We start from the raw sequence: 19,960 nt of genomic DNA on the forward strand, positions 1-19,960 counted from the left end.
CCCTCAGACTGAACTAACAGAATTGAAAAAACAGCTACGAATTTCAGGCTATTACAGAAAAGTGCATGGAATAACAGCAAACTATCAACTAAGGTGAAGATGAGGATCTATGAGACTTGCATGCTGTCATTCCTGTTCTATGGTTCAGAAACATGGACAACGTATGCTAAACACATCAGGAGACTGAACAACTTCCCACTTTATTTCCAGAATCTTACACAGGCATCTCATGTGGAAGACAAAATACCAAACACAGAAGTGCTGGAGCATGCAGGATTGACACACTTAGAAACTACTATCAAGAAGAGGAGGCTGTGATGGCTCGGTCATGTCAGAAGAATGGGCAGTGACTATATCCACAAGAATATTTTGTACAGTGAGATTTGAAACGGCTCTAGAAAATGGGGCTGCCCTTTATGACAGTATCACAATGTGTGCAAAAATTATATGAAATTGTTCACTAGCAATGTAGACAGCTAGGGGGAGCATTCAGAATTCCATTCACTCTGGAGGGAACATCTGGCACTGGTACAGCTCAGCATGAAGTGGCTTTGATCCAGAGGATAGAAACAAAGTGAGAGAAGAAATCAGCGTGCTGTAATCTTTTACTCCAACTCAGACAATACATGGATCTGTGAAACTTGTAACAAGCCGTGTTGCTTTTGAATTGGGCACGTCATCAATAAGCAGATTCATCAGGCACCTGACCAGATTTTTTTTACACGTACACCATGATCCAGTGGATCACCAGTTAGCTGAGCAAGCTGTACCCATCTATACCAATATTCCAGTCGTGTTATCCCACCTAGTCTCTGATGCCCACTATATCTCAGTTGTGTTTATTCACTAGTATTTCTAGATTTTCCTGATTATATTCCCCATAGTATTGATGATCAATACTACCCACAACACATCTTCCAAAATGCATGGGTCCTACACATGCTTATCACCACATGTGGTGTACCTCATCCATGCTCCAGTAACAACTATGTGGGTGAAATGAGAATCACTATACTGTCAAATGAACTCACACAGAAAAATGATAACACACAAATGCTTTATCACCTGTGGGCGAACACTTTTCACAAAGCAACCACTCCATATCTGACCTCTCAGTCCTCATCCTCAAAGGAAAGTAGAACATCACCTTCAAAATATGAGTCTAGGAGCTTAAATTCATAACTTTGTTAGATACTAAAAATCATGGACTTAAAGACACTGGATTTATGTCTCATTATAACAATGTGTACTCCACTAACCTTTCTTGGTCCTATGATTGTACAAGTGCTAACTGTCCGCTTCACTATGAATGGTCCCTTATAACATGTGCTAACTCCTCATCTGTTCTACCCTTCTATTTAGCTGTGACAGTATGAGTACCTCTCCCAGACCTAAAGAGCAGCTCTGTGCAAGTTTGAAAGCTTCTCTCTCTCCCCAGCAGAAACTGGTCCAATAAAAGTTTATCTCACCTGCCTGTTCTCTTAACATTTATTCTGGTTTTCCTCATTTCAAGAATGTGTACACTCCTGCCCCACTATCAAAATTCTGCCAGCTTCTATTCTTCTGAACTTTGCCACTGATGTTACAACTACCAGCGAAGAGTAACTGATAGTGGACCACGCTTACTAGGTTAAGGCAACTCATATTGCTCCCAATGTTGCTTTTTAAAATATTATTTTCTTTTAACTTGTTTCAAATATTAAAAAAATACATGTTATTTGATATCCTACATATGATAAAATAAGAATATTTAAAATATGCTACAGATTTCAATTTCTAGTACTCTCGCCAGCAGAGTATACATTAGGGTATCACAGCAAGTAGTAGCTGCTGATCAGTTAAGCCTGTTAGTTCCAATACACAAACAGACAGTGGCAGAATATTTCATCTTGAGCAACTCACTTAACTTTTCCATAATCAAGTTTTCCCTTCTATGAAATGGGGATATTACTACTCTCCTCCTTGGTAAAGTACTTTGCGATGTTTGAATGAAAGATTCTTTATAACGACAAAGCATCCTTTTGTGCTCACTTACCAAAAAGTATTTTTATCTTTACTAAAGGACTATATATTTCAACAAGTGTTTGCAGGATCAGGGCCTGTGTTTCGGAAGCAGGTACATTCCTTCAGTGGAATTGATTTAGATAAGTAAGTTAGTATGTTAAAATAAATACCATAGTTGCATAAACAAATTCCTACCTTGGAAAGTGCTTCATCATGGACAACTGTATTGGTTGTTAAAAGTACTAGAACCGTCTGAAGTAATTTAAGTTCTTCAAGACTATTTTCCATCAGCTGCCAAAGCATGTTAATAATATTTCCAGCTGCAGCCTATGAAGAAATAATTTGATATGTGCAATTAAATTTTATATACTTTGTATTTAATACCATGATTACACATACATTTAAAATACAGCATTCACATATACTATATGAAATTCATTTTTTTCCCTACAACCTTATAAACACACAGAGAACATAATACTAATTTCTTTGTCACAATAGTCCTGGATAGCAAGAGACTTACGTGATCAGTTATCTTCTATTTAAGGCATGTATTTTAATCATTTTGTCAACCTGAGTGCACACTTCATATTTCAACCAGAAGCACAACTTCTCTTAGAGGAAGAGACAATTCACTACAACGCTAATTTGGCTATAAACTTCAGTGACCTATATATGCAAGAAAAATATGTATATTACTCTGTCTAAACACAGCTTTGTATGTATTTTTAATACGTATTACTTTCATGGACTGTTTGACACATACAGTAAAAAGCAGTACTACTAGATGTTAATGTGTTTAAGATTATGGTAACAAATGTATGTTATATCATCAAACAGGCACATGGACCTGCATAGGGCCTGGAGCTAAAAGAAGGTAAAACTATATGCAGAAGTACAGATTTATCAAACCTGCGTTAGTCAGATCCTCTTATATGCATTTAAAACATGGATGCTGCTTAAACAAGATGTTGGGAGGTTGGAGAAATTTCATATGCATTGCCAGCAGCGACTACTGGGTACAAGATGGTTTGACTTTTTCAATAATAGGGATGCATCATTGAGAACTGGCATCAAGATGACTAGAGTCATCATTGGCCACTGACAGCTGGCTCTTTTGGGTCACGTTGCCTGCCTTGGAGACAAAGTCTCCGCATATCAAACCTTGAAGATTGGACTTGAGGTCAGAAAAGGACACTGCCGAGTCACAGACTGGTGGCCCACCATTGCCCACAATTAACCTGCACCAGATCAGTAATAACCCTGGGGAGCTCATAGATGCTAGGAATAAAGCTGTGCAGTATGGTCTTGGACACTTGGCGCTACAAACCTCCGCTGTCTAAGCATATTATTGTTGTTGCTTATTATACTGAATTCAAGAGCTATGCAATTGAAACTTTAATATAATAATATACTATTCATACACAGAGGCAGGCGGAGTAAAGATTACACTTCCATTCTTAAGTGTCGTATGTACCAACTTTTGAGTGCTTAACTGTGCCCTTTTCATACAGCACTACAACCACGTTAGCCAAAACAGTTTTTCAAATCAGCCATTTTTAATCATGTAAAAAGAGGTCTTCCTGGGTTGTGGCATTGATTTCTATGGACTATGTCAATATAAGTTTGGCAACAGTGTTTCCTAGCTAACTGCTGCTGACCCATCTAAAGAATCCAACTATTGTAATGGATTCTACGAAAGAATACCCTTTTATTTTTATATACTTTTCCTTTGCCTCCAATGTGGGGGATTGGATTTTGACTGATATTTGAAACTCAAAAAAAAAAAAAAACCACATTTTCCACCCAATTATATTCATTTTAATATACATACATTTGTTTCAGCTTTAGAAAGCAGTCTTATAATAGTATTTTTATCTTTGTTAAATATTGAATACTTTAAATATTTCAATACAAGACAATATTTTAATATAACATCCATCTTACCTCTGAAACAACTTCATGTGACATAAGTCTCTGTATGGCTGCTAGACACAGTTGAGTAATCTTTGGTTCCTTTGTTCCACAGCCCATTAGAAACGGCTGAACTACCTCTGAGCTGTTCTCTTTCAATGCTTTTGAACACAGATAAGGAAAGTTGGTTAACTTTTAACAGTTTGCTGATTTGAACGATGTAAGGCAAATACTTGTTAGTCTTAAAACACGGGATCACTAATTGTTACCAGTTATTCAAATCCTAAACAATAACAAAACCCAAAAAGAATCTCCAATCTTGACATTTATGGCAGATATTTTTAAACTGGGGAGAAGCAATTGGATTAAGGGTGAGAGAACTGCCAGTACTCTCCTGAATACTTGACCTGCAAATAAGCTTCTTGTCCTATCCTCTCTTAACCCTTCCCTCAGTGCTCTGATCCCCACACCCCCTCTTGTCCTCCTCACTCTGCCCCATCTTAGTGCATCTCCTCATCTTTGTCTTTCTTTCTTCCTAACCCTCAAACTTATTTCTATAGTGACTTTGATTTGTCCATGGTCATAAACCTCTTCCAATCTTCACGAAGCCCTCTCTTCCCCTTTGGGCTCTGCAAGGAGTTTCAAATGTGCAATCTCCTCAATCCGTTGGATATCCATGTATGGAGCACTGCATCAAGGAGGTGCTACATGTGTAGCACAAAGATGTATACCACTGCAGACAGAGTGGTTGGGGGGAAAAAAAATCAAAGCAATACTGATCACCAACCACATGGCCCCATATAGTGTGGGGGGAATGACTGGTCATTTAGAGCCCTCGATAGGACATTCACATAAGGATACACTGAGTTTAAGAAAAACAAAAGTTAGTCGTTGTACCGTAGCTCTCATAAGTAAAACTTATACTTGTGCTATGATGGCAAACAGCAGACATAAACAGCTTTTTATTTATGTAAAACTCAAAGAAATTTGGAGTATATGTGAGAGTTTGTTTTGTTACTCAATGTTCCAACAACTGATTGGAAAACTGACATCAAGTTAAGAGCAACAAAAAAGTATTTAAAAGCTGAAGCATTAGCCTCTTGACTAAAACATCTCAAAAAAGGCCTAAAGGAATGTTAAGTGTCTGCTTCCTGTTATAAAATATATATCTATATATATATATACACACACACACAAAAGTGTTATATCTGTGGACTTATAAAGGATCAGCCAAAGTGAATGTATTAAACAAATCTGCATTCTATAATGGCAGTTTCTTCAGAGCCACTACAGGGTAATATAAACCAGTTTATCGACAGATACACAGATCTGGATATTATAGATCCAACGTTGAAATCTTATTTAAAAATAATCGGACAGGCACCCCTGAATGTGTATGAGCACAAACCACTTTTTAATCCTCAATATTTTGGCCGTAAAAACAAACAAACATCCGAATTGAAAATTAGCCATAAAACTCTGTTTTAAGCAAAACAATCGGCTTTTTAAGTCACAGGAGCACAAATTTGCAGCCAGCACTAGAACTCTTTTGCTAAATGTTCCACGGTTCTCTAACCACATGAGTTACAAATTATTGATCAGTGAACTGAAGTGCTTTTATTTATAATTTTCTCCCCACAATTGTCACTGAACTCCAAATGACAATTAGATAAGAAAAATATTGTAAATTTATTCCACACGCACACAACTCCCAGTTGAGTCCTGAAAAGGAGTTAAGAGTTGATAATTAGGAGAGAAGGATAAAAAACTGAAAAGGTGGTGGACAACCTTAATACAATATCACGCACGTGGTATATTTAAATAAAAAAAGGGTAGTCTATGCTTATGTCAGCCTGTAGAGTGCAGACTCTGCATGCCCAGTTAGCACACAAACAATAGCTTTGACCGTGAGGCACAGCTCAGACAAATAATGAACCCTATATGCCTGAACCTCTAGGATATATACCCTACACAGCTCTCTCCACATCCAAGCAGTGCCTCTCACCTCTACAGTGCTACTTTTAGTTGCACAGCATCCTGCTGTCTCCACGCTGCCAGTGTCTTTCACTGCCACATGGAGCTACACACCATAGTGAGCATGAATGAAGCCAGCTTTTTACAGCAACATGTAGCTACACGTACCCTACGTGCCACTGCAAGTGTAGACACGGTCTAAGGAAGTATTTTATCCTACTACAAAGGTCAATCTATCTTGATTTCAGTGGTCCATCTGTACTAATTTTTTGTAGATGGATACAGATATATAATTAAAAAGTGTTTTCTCCAAGTTATCACCAAAACCAGAATCTGGGAGATTAACTCCCATTTTAAAAGCGACAGATAGAAATCCAGTTCCACTTCCCTTTTATACCCCCTAATTAGTTTACATTAAAAAAACAGGTTTCAGAGTAGCAGCCGTGTTAGTCTGTATCCGCAAAAAGAAAAGGAGTACCTGAGGCACCCTAGAGACTAACAAATTTATCTGAGCATAAACTTTAGCTCATGAAAGCTTACGCTCAAATAAATTTGTTAGTCTCTAAGGTGCCACAAGTACTCCTTTTCTTTTATTAAAAAAAACAGATAAAAAAAAGATAAAAAATACAGATAAAAAACCAAGACTTGAAATTTCATCTACTATTTCAGAAAAGAAGAGAAAATTCAGCTTTGAATAAGAAAATGCGTTTAACTGAAAACATGGGTGGTCTAAAAGTGGTAAGTCTTATAAGTGCATCTTTTAAAACCAAAGAGGTGAAAATAATTGCTTCTCATACTTATCCACTGTGATCTGAACTCAAGGTTGTTTCCCTCCTGAAAGTATTGAAGACATCACAAATATTCAAAACCATGTGAAGAAGGAAGATTATGTCACTTATTAGCAATGTCAAAACTCTTCCAGGAGAAGGCATAATAATGAACTCATGTCCTCACAGATTATAAAAACCCTTAGTTTACTTTTGAAATGTATCTATTGTATTTATAATTTTTATTTAAACTATATATATAGTTTAAAAATTAAATACAATATATATAAACCCTTAGTATTATTTATATACATACATACATATATACACACACACATATAATTATGATCTTAAGCAGTCCATTCATTAATTTAGAAGAAGCATTTCAGTCCACCTTTAAATTTTAATTTTTAAACTTGTACAGTGACTAAAGGTATTTTCTAATCTGTTCTCGAGAAAGACAACAGAGTTGGCATCAAAAAATAAGAAAATTTGAATGCTGGATCAATGAACTGTCTTGCAAATTTTCCTTAATCCTGTAGCAGTAGTAATGTTTACCTCATCATGTTCTCAACGAAAATGTTCTTCAGCTTTAACAGTACACATGTATGTACACAGCCTCCACAAAAGGTTGGGGTTTTAAGTAGGATGTTTGGGAACCCAGACTGGTACTGCCTAAATTTAAATGTGCAAACACTGAGCTAAAGCAAAACCAGAAAATGTTGACATCTTGAAAAACAGAAAAAACTGGCAGAATCTTTAAAGGGACACTATCAAGCATTAGCAAAAGATACAGACATAGTAAACCCCATGTCATTCTTTATAGCTGTGTTTCCTCTCTTCCCCTCAAGTAATCTCTTTTTGAGAAGTAGTACTGACATACTAGCAAAGCTCAGCTAGTCAACACTCATGAGCAGGGTCAACAAAATCCCCACATGTGGAATATCCACATGTTTCCTGAAATTTATTCACATACTCAGAATCTAAACTTTAGGGTTTTTTTAAAAATTAAGTTTCTAACTTTTGTTGTTGTATGACAGATATGACGACACACATGAAATGACGGATTATACAGGGCAAACATTGAAAGCGCTGACAAATGAACAAGCAAGCCAACTGAAAAGATGACAAAAATTCTCTAATCTTTCAGTTGAAGTCATCTAACTATTGTCACTTACTTAACACAAGTAAAAATATATCAGGCACAAGTATGATTTTTATAATATCAATATCCCTTTAATATCCCACTTCCAAATGATACAAGAAAACAGTTATTTGAAACCAGAATGGGCCACAGAGGGAATAAAATTCCTTCATCTGAATCTATTGCATCTGAAGAGAATTCTGACCATTTCACCTATCCAGAAAAGTTTGGTACCTCATGCATTAACCTATGCTCTGGCTTCAAGGCACAGTGAGATGGAAACATCTCAGTCTACATTTTAAAGCTCCATCAACCCTGCAACATATCTAGAAAGATGCTAAGAACATATTAAATCTCAGAATAGATAAAATCTGCTGTCTGCAAGGGCTATAGTTTAAGATGCTGCAAAGAATGTTCAGAGTATAAACTAATACTAATATTGGATTAAGTCTGCAGCCAGACCATAAAACTGAAGTGCAACCTTCACTCATCTCAGTGGAACACTACCTTCAAAGTTTAGTTACCACTATCTACCACTGGAGACCCATCTACACTATAAACTGAACCTTGCTTGGCTTTCGCACAAGATGCAGCTCCAACCTTGTCATAATGTGGTTCAGTCTCGTCTGTGAAGACAGGACTAAACTGCATTATAACTATATATAACACTTGCATGTTATAACAAGATTCCCAGATAGTGTATTGACACATTTAATCCCATCTACAAAGACAAACGGTGAGGGGACCATCATGTTATAACACAGATATGGCAAAGTAGGGCAAATGAAAGAAAATAAAAATAAGTTTCTATTCAGAAAACCTTAGATTTTTGTCAAAAAATCAAATATATTTCTATTGTATCTGCTTATGAGTAGCCCTATAACAAAAAACAAATCTGTGTCATTATTGGTGAAGGAAACAAATTACAGTAAAGGTGTTTCATTTTAAACTTATTTTTCATAAATACTTTTTTTTTTTAAACTTATGAAAAATACTTTAAGAGTGTTCCTTTAAAAAAAAGTCGGTCCAGATATACTCAGAATACCATGACCTTTCACAATTCTTCAGTTTTGGAATGAAGATGAAAAATTTTACACCATGAACTTTTTTTTTTAAAATGCAAATTGTTTGTGCGACTAATACTCTGCAGAATATTGATAGCTTTCCTAATGAGTAAATGGAGATTTCTCTTTTGTCTATTTATCTTAAATTTGTGTCTTTTGATACATAGCTGACATTACCTGGCTTATGTTTTCCCACTTATGTCAGCATTCATGACAGCAGTGAAAACAAAAAAAACAAACAAATAAAAGAGACATTAAAGTAAAATAGAGGGGAGGGACTGCTATTTCAAACACTTATAGGAATCTCCTCCTCAGCAATATTTTTACATCTCTTAATATAGAAGTACCCTTACATTGCATAGTCTTTTCTCAAACTTTCAAATTATTCTGTTGTGGGGATTTTGTTTAGGTACTGCTGTGCTAAACACTGGTGTATTAATGCAGGGACATCCAAACTTTTGCCCTTCTGAGGGCTCTAATGGCAACATGCAAGAAACCAACAGATTATATGCAATTTAATAAAGTTGCAGAAAGCTGGACAGATCATTTTAAGGTTGCACAGCTGCAGTCCACAGGGATTTCCAGTCCCAAAAGGCTATACTGCATCTCAATGTGAGCAACCTCTACTCAGATTAAGATGAAGCACTGGCTGCTGGGTACTGTAGTCTCCACAGGCAAGACTCATTAGATAAATGGGCATATTGTACAACTCCCTGGGCAACAAATGGTCAGATGAACATGCACGGTGAACAAGAGATATTGAGAGTCCTTACAAGACTTGTTAATATTTTTTGTTACTTTTCTCTGCTCAATCAACAGGTCAGTAGAGGAACAACTGAAAATTACTCCTGATGGAATTCTGTGCCCGAATATGGTCCACATATTTCTGTGCCCCCAGGCAGAAAAATGCAAAAGAAATCTGCGGGGGCACATGCACCTCTTCCCGGCAGCACATCTGTTCCAGTGTGCCTGGAGCAGTCTCAGAGACTCAAGTCACTGCAGGGAGGGGGCGGAAGAGGGCTGGACATGGGAGACGCTGATCACAGTCAGGAGGTGGGTCTGGATGTGCATGTATACCAACGAGCAAGAGAGACTCTGTCCCTCTCACTTGCTACTGTGGCTCACCGGATAAGGGAGAGGCAGGGCTTTTTATTATGCTCGAGGCAGAAATGTAGCAGCCTGCCTGATATTTAATTGACCCCATTCTCTGAGGCTGAAATGTAACAGCCTGCCTGCCTAATAACATTGTTAATGTTCCTCGTGTTAGATAACTGTTCCCATTCTCAGTCAGTTCCCCTAGGAGCATAACACCTGTAAAAGTTTTAAGGCCCCTACATTGCCAGAGTCAGGTAAAGCCTTATAAATGACAGTGAGGGAATCAGCTAGGAAGATCTATGTGCTTTCTCATGTTTTTCCTGTGCCAAAGTGGCACAGTAGGTTTAGATTACAACTCAGGATTTTACTCACCCATTAAAAAAAAGACTGAGGGCAAATAAAACATTTACCAGCCAATAAAATGTCAGGACAGTCAGAACCAAGCACTTCCCAAAGTACCCAGCCAGGTCCAGGACAATGATTAGCAAAACTGTATGACTTTCATGTGTGGAAGTCTGAGCAATTTAAAATGACATTCTCCTTTTTTTCTCCCCTCCCTGTTTGATGTTCTGTAATGTAATTTAAATGAAAATCCAGAATTATAACTGGAATGCAGGGTATTAGTTACTAAGTGTTTGTAACTTAACTTTCATGTGTTTAGGAAATGCTGAATAGTTTGACTTTTTTCTGTATTGTAGTATAAATAAATTACCAAAACAATGGAAACCAGTGTGATTATATTGCATCATTTTAACAAAATATGCAGAATTTTGCAAAATTTTTAATTTTGGGGGGCAGAATCCCCCCAGGAGTAGAAAATTTTGAGCCCTTCACTAACAAATATAGTAACAGAAGGAAATGCAAGTATTCTACAAAATATTCCAACATTATTGTGGTTTTTTTGCTATGCACCAAACAGTAGCATATTACTGATGCCATGTGTTCTAAAAACCTGAAAGATTATTTTACATATCTGAAACATCTTTAAAAAAAGTTTTGCTTTCAGTGACCCAAAACACATTTCCCAACTGTATTGCTATTGTATATAATTACCTGCCAAAATATCGGTGTTTCTTGCAGCTATCGTTTTAACTTTTATTATTCCTGATTCAGCAGCCTATAAGCAAGAGATAACAATTAGTTCAGCAGCTACTTTACGTCTACATTATCTGAAAAGAAAGAGAAGTTATCTATGGTTAATGAAAATTGTAACACTGCAAACATCAGTGCAGTTTTGTTGTATTCTCAGTATGTACAACCAATCTGACAGTGAGGGCTTTGTGCTTTCTGAAATTCTGCAGCCACAATCTCCATCTCTCTCCACACAATTGTGATCAAGAATCTCAACTTTAAAAAAGAAAGTGAATTCATGGTTACAAAGATAATCTCTGCCAAACAAAATCTGTATAATGTAGACTTCCCAAGTCTTCTAACAGCATGACAATTGCTAGGACGTATAAATTGCACCATTCATCTCAGCTGAAACACTGACTCAAAACCTAATAATATAATCAGCAGCATTTTTTTCACTGATCATTTTAGCAGTAGCATTCAGCTAACACACCTGTCCACTGCTGTTAGATGCAGCAGCTGATGTTGGAGAAGCAATGGGAAAACTGGCTGTTGTCAAACTAGAATCAGCTGACAAAACTTCCAGCTTTAACCCCAAAACAATCATGCAACATAGTTACAAGATCTGCAGGCGGTGTATATCAAAACATTCTGAAATGCTACAAGAGATACTTCATCAAATTAGACTATTTTTCATCTTTAATTCAATATAAGTGTTACTTTAGTTTAATGTAATAATCAAATAAACGTCTTTTAAAAATACATGTATTTAAAATTAATATGAAATTATAACTCCTCGTGTTAAGGCCTACCCTTATTATAATCTATTACAAGCATTTAAATTTAATTAATATTAAGTAGTACATGTTTGCTGCCAAAGTTTTAAAGTTAAACCAATGAACTCATGGACATCACTGACTAGCACGAGAACCAGAATTTGCTGAAGCTGTAAACTAGCTTTTGACAGCCTTTTGCAATTGCAGAGAAAATATTTTCTTCATTTCAGTTATTCAACTAGTTCAGTTCAATGACTAGTTCATTTAAAGTTGAGAAAACAACAGGCAGCTGAAAAAGCAGGAAAGCTTGTTTTTTTTCTCTTCCAATTTATCCATAAACACTAAGTGTGAGGATGAGATCTACTACTTCTAAAGCCTTGAAGGACATGGTGATCAGAAATACTCAGTTCAATTCACTAAATTACAAATACTTTCTTTGTTTTAAAAAAAAAAACAGTTTTAAATACAAAACATATTTTGATTAACTTTTATCCTCCTTATCTATCCAGCACATAAGGTAGTTTTCTTTAATTAAAAAAATTTTAAAAAAATCAATTTTTGGTGCATTTTTAACTTAATTCCAGTTCCATCCAAATACAGCGCATGACAAATCACAAGTAAAAAAAAAAAATCTAGTAAATAATACATTATTCACGGTTTTATTGCATAATAAAAAGTGTACAAATTAATCTGAATAAATGTATATTGAGCTATATAATTGCTTAAATAATTGTTTACAGACATAGTACAGGGGTGGCCAAACCACAGCTTGTGAGCTGTATGTGGCAATTTTACAGTTGAGCCCCCCCACGCCCTCCCCATTCTCCACCTACCAGTCTGGGGTGCTGGAGAGCTCAGGGCTTCTGCCCTGTGGTGGGAGTCTAGGAGCTTCTGCCAGAGATGACTAGTGCCTGCTCGGGGGAGGTGGGGGGAAGAGCACAATGTAAAGGTTCGTTGCCCCCCCAAAAAGCTTGAGTCATGCCCCCACAGGAACACCCCCCCCCCACCTTCAGCAGCTCCTCCCTGAAGTTCCCAGGTGTTAGCTCCATGTGGAGAAGCAACAGCAAACAGCTGGGAACTGCAGGGAGGAGACACTGCTTTAGCTCCATGGGGAGAGGCAACAGCAAAAGCAGCTGTTCTCCTGCAGCTCCCAGCTTGCCAGCTACAGCAGCTGCCATGCAGGGACATGGGGCCCAGCAGCACCATGTGACTGAGCGGAAAAATCGGGGCGGGGTGGGGGAGATGGGACTCCACGTGCCCCCCCCATACATCACCTCTGGCTTCTGCCTGGGGGCAGCTGGTCTCAGGACTTCAGCAGAACTGGGGCTGAAGTGTGATTTTTTTTTTTTTTTAAGTTGACAGTGTAAATTTAAGAGAGCCATTGTAATTAATTTTATATTACTACTGCAAACTTACAAAGAACTGTATGTATTTTATTTTTCAGACAAAACCTAAATTCTAAATACATGCCTTTATCTATCTACAAGTTTTGTCAATTAAGTCCAAGTAAGAAAATGGTAGAAGTATGCATCAAGTCTTATACTCTGTTAAATTTCAATTTATTCCTGAAAGTTTTGGGAATGGAAATAAGCTGCGCTGAACACCACTTTCCTATATTTCAAAAACTCATACCTGAACTGACGTACAGTAATGACCATAAACCGATGTGCAGATATATTATCTCAGGTTAAACTGCAGAACACACACTCTTATTTATTTTAACTATCTTAACTTCATTTGCTGAAATGTTTAAATTTTTCAGGAAGTCATCTCTGTTCTGCTACAGTTCTAAAAGCCAGGCTAATTAGGAGTACCTTGTCACATTATATTGTTTCTATTAATTAATATGAAGAATTTACTTGTCACAGTCTGACTTCAATTATCTTCAAACTAAACCTCATCACATCTTCTGGCAATTGATTTCTTTCCTGCCAGCAGTGACAAACTCAATTTGAATCAAAGAAAAATGAAATCTTTCCGTGGATACAAGATGTTCACATACGCTACCATACTTTGCTGGGAAAATGGAATAAACAACGTTATAGTGTAATGCCCCTGAACTGGTTACAAAGCTCTGCAATGTCTGTATAAAAATAGCAGATATTTCAGAACAAAATTAGATGAAAACAAACAAAAAAAAATTGTTGAGAACAAAGCAAGATGTTTTACTGCCATTCTTAATACCAGAATACTTTATTTTTCTCATTCACAGAAATAGAGTAAGTTAGATGATCATTTAAAAAAACTAAACAATGCCCAAACTAATCAAACTGTCTACACTTATATTGTTATTACTACATGTGACAAGCAAAAGAATACTGATATATGAATATTTTATTGAAAAACTAACCATGTACTAAAAGTTTACAAAAAATTAAATTTCTAGTGCTCTAACTCCAATTTATGAGCAATTGTCTATTAGCAGGAAAGAATTAATGTTTATTTTGCTAGCTATAATATGACTTTGCTAACTATAATTATTTTATTATATATCCAGTATGTTTACAAATGAAACTAATTTTAAAGCATCACTGCTTGTTTCTTTTTAAAAATAGAAGATATATACTTTGATCAAAAAGAATTATTGACTGTATGCAGCATGACACACAAGCTTTAGTTTAAGTTACTTTGTTCTCTGTCTACCTAGTGGTTCACTACACTTACCAGGAAATATGGAATCGAGTGTCTTTAATACGGAGAACATCAATATATGGTCCCAAATTATAAACAGGAAGTCTTGGTGATTACAAATAGGAGGAGGAGGTGGTCCCTGGGCCACAGGATCTGTTACATGTTTGGTCCACCCTATGAAAGAGTTTAATAGCCTCTGTTGCAGAGGACTGCCAGCACTGCTGATAAAGTACTGCAGTCAATAGCACAAACATGATCTTCCTCTACCAAATTCATTCAAACAGGGTAAAGTGTCAGGCTTTCAAGGTGGTAACATAAGATCTTTATTGCTACATATGTTCTGTAGCGAATAGCACTCACGGTTGTAATGGTTTAATGGGGTATCTTTTATATTTAATTTTTGTGCAATTTTAGTATTTTGATATATGCAGATGCTACTATGATAGGAGCCAACTCCCATGATACTATAGAGACTGGGAAAGCCAACTGACTGAAGTGTTAGGTATTCTCAATCAGCTACCTCAAACTAGAAGTATTAGGCTAAAGGAATATTCCAGGAATATGCAGTAAGTATTATTGATTTTAATTTCATGATTTTGCTACAAGAATTAAGAGATGGGGGTTGGGAGAAGTTATATGTATATAGTGTGCAGGGACCTTAGATTACAGAGATAGATTCTCGCTGTTTGGTCACAGCCAGAGCAATCTGTTGGGTGCCTGAGTTTATATGAAGTGAATCAATAATCTCATTTCAGTTGCAATGATCTCTCCACCTCATCAAAAGTTACCATGACAGTAAACACAATCTGTTGATAGCAGTCTTAGATATAGCCCAAAAAAAGAATGCAGGGAGTAAGGGCTTGGTCTACACTTCAAAGCTTTACCAGTGTAACCATTTCAGTTAGTGGTGCTTTTTACTGATACCATTAGACCAGTAAAAGCCCTAGTACAGTGGGCTCCAACCTTTTAAAGCCCAAAATCACTTTTTGAATCTAAGGGCAACCCAGGATCTATCCTGCCCCTTCCCTGAGGCCCCACCCCCTCCACTCACTCCATCCAACCCCCCCTCCATCACTCACTCTCCCCCACCCTCACTCAGTCTCACTGGGCTGGGGTAGTGGTTGCGGTTTGGGAGGGGGTGTGGGCTCCAGACTAAGGTCAAGGAGTTTACAGTGTGGGAGGAGGCTCTGGGCTGAGCCTGGGGCAGGTGGATGGGGTGCAGGAGGGGGTGAGAAGTGCAAGCTCTGGGGATGTGTTTGGGTGCAGGAGGGTTGGGGCCGAGTGTTGGGGTGTAGGGTGCTGGCTCTGGGAGGCAGGTCAGGGCTGAGGCAGGGGTTGGAGTGCAGGAGGGGGTATGGGGTGCTGGCTCTAGGAGGGGGGCAGGGCTGGAGCAGGGGGGGATTCGGGGTGCTGGCTCCGGGAGGGGGCTCAGGGCTGGGGTGTGGCCTCCCACTGGGTAGCATTTACTATGGGCAGCTCCCAATCGGCAGCGCAGCAAGGCTAAGACAGGCTCCCTGACTGCCCTGGCCCCACACTGCTCCCAGAAGGGGCCAACATACCTCTATAGGTACATACCTGGTATGGGGAACGGGGGGTCTGTGGCTCTGCGCGCTGCCCCTCTATGCATTCACTGCCCCCAAAGATCCCATTGGCCATAGTTCCCTGTTCCCAGCCAATGAGAGTTGCAAGGGCGCTGCTTGCAGGCAGGCAGCAGTATGTGGAGACCCCTTCCTGCGGGGGTGTGCTGGCCACTTCCAGTGGCAGCCCCACTATACCACCAAAGATTGCGATTGACTGGAAGAGTCCCCAGGATCGACCTGTCCATTGCAATCGACGGGTTGGTGACCACTACACTAGCATGGATCGGTATAAATGTGACTTATACCGGTATAGTTATTCTCCTTCCCATATGGTACAGTTAATGTGCAAAAACTTCCTACCATTGACAAACCTAAACTACAGTTACTCTTAGAAGTTGCTCCTTAATTTCCTGATATGCAAAGAGATTGTGAACTTATAATAGATCTAGCAGGCCTGTGACTATGTCTAGCATATGCAGTAAAGAACTGCAACTTCCAGCAACCTGCAACTAAAAATGCCCACAAACAAAATATTTAAGATATTAGCGAAAATACCTGTAAGGGTTGTGGGCTTTTATTCAAGATTTGTCTGATATTACAAAGGATGCAATGTGACACCAACTCCTCCAGTTGCTCAGACTTAATAATTGGGACAAAGAAAGCATTTCAAAAAATCTCTACCACCAGGAATTTAAATGGTAATTTGTGTCTTAGCAATTTGACTAGACTGCTGGGTCACCTCTAGAGCCTCAAAATTGCCTTAAGGTTTATAGCTCTTACTAGAGAAAAGTGAAATCAAAATCACTCTCTCTCTCTTTTTTTTTTTTTTTTTTTTAAGAAAAGGCCTTTAGCACTTTCAGTGCTGATAGCTTATGGTAGTAAAACATTACACACACTGCAATTTAAACATTAAGACTGGATGGGGATGTTCAATATTATTTAGGATCATTTTCATACTTACTATAACACGTACTGTTTGATTAAAAAAAGAGCAGTTTTTGCCAATTTAACACTATTTCTCTTGTCCAGTGATTGGATATTGTTTTATTGCCCCCGGTTAGGAAGACAGACTCTTGTTTAAAGTGTAGTTTTCATTTTGTATTCAACAAAATGACCCAAAATGACCATAAATTATAAGTCATTATTTTATTGCAGATGGGGGGGTATAGCTCAGTGATTTGAGGATTGGCCTGCTAAACCCAGGGCTGAGAGTTCAATCCTTGAGGGGGCCATTTAGGGATCTAGAGCAAAAATCTGTCAGGGACAGTACTTGGTCCTGCTAGTGAAGGCAGGGGACTGGACACGATGACCTTTCAAGGTCCCTTCCAATTCTATGAGATAGGTATATCGCCATATTAAAATAAATAAATAAGACAACAGCAATGTGTTCACACTATTTCAAGATATGACTGTGGTATGGGAAATGAGATTAATGATGTGACTATTATGCAGAAATGTCCAATCATATGCATATATATTTCCATAATATTAAATCTCACAGATATCCTGAATTAGAGCTTTTTCTTAGAAAATGTTATTGTAGCTTTGCTTTTATACATCATTCCAGCTACATATTTTACTTCCAAATGTGTTCTGAATTTTTTAATATTCGCATTCAGATGTTTTAAACTTTTCATCATTCATAATGCGTTCTGAAACACAAAGTATTTACTCAAGCCTGTCTTCTCAAGAATCATCAAAACAGATTATTCTACTATTTTAGGGCCCAGTAGATTTCAATAGCTGTAGACTTTGCTGCAAAACCCAAGAAGAATTTAATTTTTCAAGTCCAAGTCTGCAGCTATTAAGGTTGTGAACAAAGCATTCTAAACATGAGCCAAATGTAAACTGAAATAATACCTTCTTGAGCCTGCACACAGGCTGCAAAAAAAAAAAAGTATAACAGATGTATGATCTGCTCAAATATCAAAGGTGTGCCAACACTGAAACCTAATAATTACAATCTAAATCAGGGTGGGCAAATTTTTTGGCCCGAGGGCCACATCGGGATTGCGCAACTGTATGGAGGGCCAGGTAAGGAAAGCTGTACTTCCCCAAACAGCATGGCCCCCGCCCCCTATCCACCCGCTCCCACTTCTCACCCCCTGACTGCCCCCTTCCAGGACCCACCCCCATCCAACACCCCTGCTCCCTGTCCTTTGACTGCCCCCCGGAACCCCACTCCCTATGCACCCCTCCCCCAGCTCCTTGTCCCCTGACTGCCCCAACCCCTATCCACACCCCTGCCCCCTGACAGGCCCCCCTGGGACTCCCACACCTATCCAATCCCCCCACCTCCCCCGTTCCCTGACCGCCCCCTCCCAGAACTTCCGCTCCATCCAACCGCTTCCTGCTCCCTGTCCCCTGCCCCTTATCCAATCCCCTTAGGGTTGCCTCTTATCCAACCTCCGCTCCCTTACCATGCCACTCAGAGCAGCAGGAGCTGGCAGCCACGCCACCCGTGCTGTGCAGCAGGAGCAGCGGGCCAGAGCACTGGCGGCGCGGCGAGATGAGGCTGCAAGGGAGGGGGAACATCAGGGGAGGGGCTAGGGGATATGCTCCCCGGCTGGGAACTCAAGGGCCAGGCAGGATGGTCCCGCGGGCCGTAGTATGCCCACCTCTGATCTAAATGTTAGTATTATCAGACAAGAAAGATAATTTTAGCAGCTGCATTTTGTGTGGATTAGAAGGGGATGATGTTGGTGCAAAGGAACCTGGAAAAGATGCGGCCAGGTCACAGACAAAACGTTTTAGCTGCTCGGATAAAATAAAATGGTTCAATTCTCTGAATGTTGTACAAGAACAAAGTATAAGATTTGGGAAAAGGAAAGGGAATGCTAGGTGCCAGGTTCCTCAAACAAATGGTTGTTAGGCCAATGATGAAGAATTCTTTATGCTGGTAATCTTGCTAGTTCTACAGACATGTTTCTAAACTTTTGATTTTAAATAAGTTATTGAGAAGCCATTTTGGTGCAATCTACAGTGAAATCCTGGCCCCACAGAAGTCAATGGGAGGTTAGTCATTTCCCCTGGCCCCTTTTATTCTAGCTTTTTCCCTGGCATGGCACACAGAATACATTAGTCACTTTGTAGTTATGGGCAGAGATCAGGCATCTAGTTCTTTTATACTAACAGCAGTCTTTGAAACCATCGTCTACACAATCCAGCCAACACACTTATGGTCCTGGTGAGTGGGAGGGATTGTTCAAACTACTATACTCCTACCTGAAGAAATACCAAAGACTGGCACTAGACAATCATTTATCTGCACAAAGATAAATGTGAGATTCTGAAGAGATTTTTTCTCTCATCTTTCTCAAAGAGTCTGATATATTTTCATTTGTGCCCCCAAACTTTAGTGTGGAAGATGCAATAGCTATGTATGTTTGTACAGGTTCTGACTGGATTACCACAACATGCTTAGCATGGGGTTATATTTGAAGACCATTCAGAAGCTACAGTTAATGCAGAATGAGATTATGTCTTCCTGATGATGTGAGCTACAGAAAGCACAATTCTCTGGTGACTTGTTGCCTTCTGCGTGTATATTGAGATGTTGGCCATGATCTATTGTCCCTACATGTAAGGCCTTTCATTTTCAGTTTTTTACAAATTTTTAATCAAAAAAATTTCCGGGGTTTATAAAAGCCATTATTTAATTTTTACTGATTTTCACCCAAATTGTGGAACACTCAAGTACACAAAAATATTGAGTATGACAAAAATCCAAAACACAACATTAGGAAGATATATTTATGTTAATAAATTAATCTAAGTGTAAATGCAAGGCTATCATTAAAGTACGGCAATGTAGTGGAAGACTCATCCATATAAGTGCATATATGCACATACCTTTAATGTACAGATCATGAAATAAATCACATCATTAAACTGCTTTTACTTTCAATATTTGTATTTTTCTCTAGTTGTTGCTTTCTTT

The 19,960-nt window shown here is 38.5% G+C and overlaps 1 protein-coding gene across 11 annotated transcripts in view; it reads right to left on the reverse strand.

The window, feature by feature from the left end:
* The window catches only part of MON2 (MON2 regulator of endosome-to-Golgi trafficking), a 157,517-nt gene that overhangs the window by 130,470 nt on the left and 7,087 nt on the right, over positions 1 to 19,960 (reverse strand). For 10 of the 11 annotated variants that reach the window (XM_073327927.2, XM_073327918.2, XM_073327920.2 and 7 more), the window contains exons 2-4: positions 11,016 to 11,079; positions 3,952 to 4,079; positions 2,200 to 2,331 (exon numbers count right to left, since the gene is read on the reverse strand). In XM_073327927.2, the coding sequence (XP_073184028.1) occupies positions 2,200 to 2,331; positions 3,952 to 4,079; positions 11,016 to 11,079 (324 nt within the window). Of the gene's footprint in view, positions 1 to 2,199; positions 2,332 to 2,527; positions 2,699 to 3,951; positions 4,080 to 11,015; positions 11,080 to 19,960 lie in introns of those variants that run through there. The other variant, XM_073327924.1, reaches the window with a different exon arrangement.

This window comes from Lepidochelys kempii, chromosome 1, assembly GCF_965140285.1.
Source record: "Lepidochelys kempii isolate rLepKem1 chromosome 1, rLepKem1.hap1, whole genome shotgun sequence".
Taxonomy (NCBI): domain Eukaryota; kingdom Metazoa; phylum Chordata; order Testudines; family Cheloniidae; genus Lepidochelys; species Lepidochelys kempii.